At 41.9% G+C, this 3,666-nt stretch overlaps 1 protein-coding gene across 1 annotated transcript in view; it reads right to left on the bottom strand.

Moving 5' to 3' along the window:
• Positions 1-600: 600 nt before the first annotated feature.
• Positions 601-3,666, bottom strand: part of LOC138023027 (tetratricopeptide repeat protein 28-like) — a 30,343-nt gene continuing 27,277 nt past the window's right edge. Inside the window, exons 4-7 of the mRNA XM_068870062.1 lie at positions 3,185-3,653; positions 2,862-3,127; positions 1,113-2,813; positions 601-681 (exon numbers count right to left, since the gene is read on the bottom strand). Of these exons, the coding sequence (XP_068726163.1) occupies positions 601-681; positions 1,113-2,813; positions 2,862-3,127; positions 3,185-3,653 (2,517 nt within the window). The remainder of the gene's footprint in view (positions 682-1,112; positions 2,814-2,861; positions 3,128-3,184; positions 3,654-3,666) is intronic.

Genomic DNA, 3,666 nt, shown 5'->3' with positions numbered 1-3,666 from the left:
ATTACGTGATCAGGTAACTTTCATTTCCTAGTTTCTTACATTCTAGAAATTTAATTTGCCTCAGGAATTGCCCATTGTAAAAAGATTTTGCCTTGGCCGCCCTGTGGCAATATCTTAGAAAATCCACGTTTCTGAGAAACTATTTGTTTGATTCTGGAACCTTTTTTCTCGAATAGAAACGTTACGTTGCGTTAATCCTCTTAAAAAAGTCTAATAAAATCTACATTTAGACACTTTAGGAAAACTTGCCATTTCTTTGAATATAAGCTCTTTTTCCTACCTTTTTTTCACAGAAAGATCCAAAAATCCTTCAACTTTAAAGGTCTACTAATTAGAAGACTAGAAACCTAGTCTTATTTTTGCTTTTTTGAAAAAAAAATGCCATTGACATTTATTGTTCAATTATAGGAATAAAAAATGAATTCTTTCTCGAACTCTCTCTTTGTCTCAAATGGAAAGTTCGTAGGCGGAGCTTAAGAAAACTTATGATAATTGTTACCAGTAAACTAAGTCTACAAACGCACTTTTAAACAACATTTACACATCTTTGGTCTTCCTTCACCGCTTATGAGGCTTGAATGCTTTAATGTTTTCAATACCTCATATACTCGAAGTGAGGAAAAAGACATATTGACGCATCAGAGCCCAAGAAGTAGTTTTCTCAAGTCTTCGACGACGTTTCTGCCCAAAAAAAAAAAAAAAAAAAAAGAGTAAGAAAGAAAAGAGAAAAAAGCAGCGGGTTAAATAGTGATTAAGAATTTTAATTTTGGTTGATAAATGAATACAATTATTTTCATCCATGAAACCGTTTGTACATACATGCGTTTTGTTAATAGCAAAAATTCCTATTCAACTAAGTATCACTGAAACATGTAGACTATAAGACCACAATATCTAACTTAACTTTGGGCAAGTAGCCGCCAATTAGAGATTTCGTTACAGTCCAGTGCAAACACTTCTTTGCAGGAAGGAAAGCACCCGACTCGGTAAATATGAACAAAATAGTCGCTAGCCAAAGCAGTTCGTTAAAGAACTACGTTTGCGACCGATTTTTAAGCCATTTCTCTGTTGAAAAGTTACCTTTTTCTCTCGAACACTTGCCGAATACAAACCTGTACAACATGTTTCTTTTCAGTAATAAAAACTATATTCGAACAGCCCTTACCATTCTTTTCCAGTTCTTGTGGCCCAAATTCAAACGAGACATCATCGCCAATTAGAACAAATGGCGCCCAGTATTTTATGGCGGAATACCTCTCTGTATCACGAAGAGATTTCATAGCATGGTGAAGAGCTAAACTTGCACTTTTTCTGTCTGCCAAGTAATGGTAAAAACTATTCATGAACAGCAAGGTCGCCTCATCATCAATTGCCCAGAGTGACACCAAAACAGACCGGGCACCAGCACACAGGAAAGCTCTGGCTATTCCAACCACACCCTCAGATTTTACTTCTCCCTGACCACTATGACAGCAACTCAGCACAACCAGCTTTGCCTGAAGACGAACTGCTTGCACATCGCTCATTGTTAACATGTAATCTTCCTCTTTGGGGATCCGTGATGTGCGGTCGGGATTTGGGGCCAAAACAATTTCTCCAAATTCATCATCTCCATGAGCAGCAATGTGGATTAAAGCAACTGACTTCATTCTTTTCAGAACCTCAGCTTTTGTTGCATTTTCGCCAGTGAGAGGCGTGGTGTGCAGAAGATTTCCAATCATCTCTACCTCTTTTTTCGCACACGGCAACTGTTTAGACATGGGTCCACCGGTGCCCCAAGTGATTTCCTTCAAGCACGGATCACCTACAAGTAGCGCTTTACTCTTACTGTTGAAAACATTAGGCGCACTTGCGATCAGTTTCAAAGCGGACAATGAGGGAACAGTACGGATCCTGACAGAGTCACTCAATGCAGAATACGGAGCCAAGCAAAATGGTCCATCAGGAACAAAGATCAAGTCATCACCCTGGAGCAAGTCTGCAATGGGACTGATTAAGACATCATACAAGGACTGCAAGGGGTTGTCGGACACGCTCAAAGACTGAAAGGATTCATCAACAGCTTCTCCACTCCAAGAGAAGTCGATGCGATGTCTGTGTACCGAGCGATTCTCGCATCGGACAACAGCCCCCGCGCCAATCTGTTTCAAAGTAGTCTTTATCAGTGAGTCAGCACTTCCATTTACGATTTCCGTTTCCGTATAAATTATTCTGCTTCCTCTTCTCAAAAGCCAAAAACTGATAGTGGTCCCTGCAATTGCTATGAAAACTGTTTGTAAAGGCCAATATGTCATAACAGCGGAGATAGTTTCCGTCCTCGCAATTGCCGAGGAAGGTTCTTCATCAACGCCAAATTGCACCTTCAAAATGTCTGTCAAGGCCTGTGCTCGTCCTTGTTCAGCAGCAAACAAAGCCTCATCAACCTCTCTATTATTTAAAAGTGCTGTCCAAAGAGCTGTATACGACTGTTGTTTTGTATCACGAAAGCTTATTTTCCATGCATCTTCTGACTGAAGAAGACGCCTTGTTTCATCGAAATGTGTTATGCTTAAACGATAAAAATTAAGGGCTTTGCACAACGAGCCTAAAAATTCATGAAAACGACCAAGCCCATTGCAAGCAATTCCCTGCCCGACTGGATCCTCCGTGTCCTTGGATATAGTAAGATGTTGTTCGTGAAGCAGAAGAGCATTTTCAAGCTCACCCAATCTTCCATAAGCGTTGCCGAGATTACAATTGGCATTGCCCTCCCCGGCCCTATCCCCTACTTCTTTTGCAATGCTAAGATGTTGTTCATGATACTCTATGGCTCGCTTAAAATTGCCCAGACTGTGATAAGCGTTGCCGAGATTACCACTGGCCCTGCCCTCCCCGGCCCTATCCCCTACTTCTTTTGCAATGCTAAGATGTTGTTCGTGATACTTTATGCATCGTTTAAAATTGCCCAGACTGTGATAAGCACAGCCGAGATTACCATTGGCAATGCCCTCCCCGGCCCTACATCCTACTTCCTTTGCAATGCTAAGACGTCTTTCGTAATACTCTATGGCTCGCTTAAAATTGCCCAGACTGTCATAAGCACAGCCGAGATTACCATAGTCAATGCCCTCCCCAGCCCTATCCCCTACTTCTTTTGCAATGCTATAACTTTGTTCGTAATACTCTATGGCTCGCTTAAAATTGCCCAGACTGTGATAAGCGTTGCCGAGATTACCATAGGCAATTCCCTCCCCAGCCCTATCCCCTACTTCTTTTTCAATGCTAAGATGTTCTTCGTGACACTCTATGGCTCGCTTATAATTGCCCAGACTATGGTAAGTGTTGCCGAGATTAGCATTGGCAATGCCCTCCCCGGCCCTATCCCCTACTTCTTTTGCAATGCTAAAATGTTGTTCGTAATACTCTATGCATCGCTTAAAATTGCCCAGCCTATGGTAGGTGTTGCCGAGATTACCATTGGCAATGCCCTCCCCGGCCCTATCCCCTACTTCTTTTGCAATGCTAAGATGTTGTTCGTGATACTCTATGCATCGCTTAAAACTGCCCAGACTGTGATAAGCGTTGCCGAGATGACAATTGCCTTTGCCCTCCCCGGGCCTATCCCCTACTTCTCTTGCAATGCTAAGATGTTGTTCGTAATACTCTATGGCTCGCTTAAAATTGCCC

The sequence above is a fragment of the Montipora capricornis genome, chromosome 11 (genome assembly GCF_036669925.1).
Source record: "Montipora capricornis isolate CH-2021 chromosome 11, ASM3666992v2, whole genome shotgun sequence".
Taxonomy (NCBI): Eukaryota; Metazoa; Cnidaria; class Anthozoa; order Scleractinia; family Acroporidae; genus Montipora; species Montipora capricornis.
The sequence above is the reverse complement of the archived record's forward strand: the minus strand, read 5'-3'. Positions and strand labels throughout refer to the sequence as shown.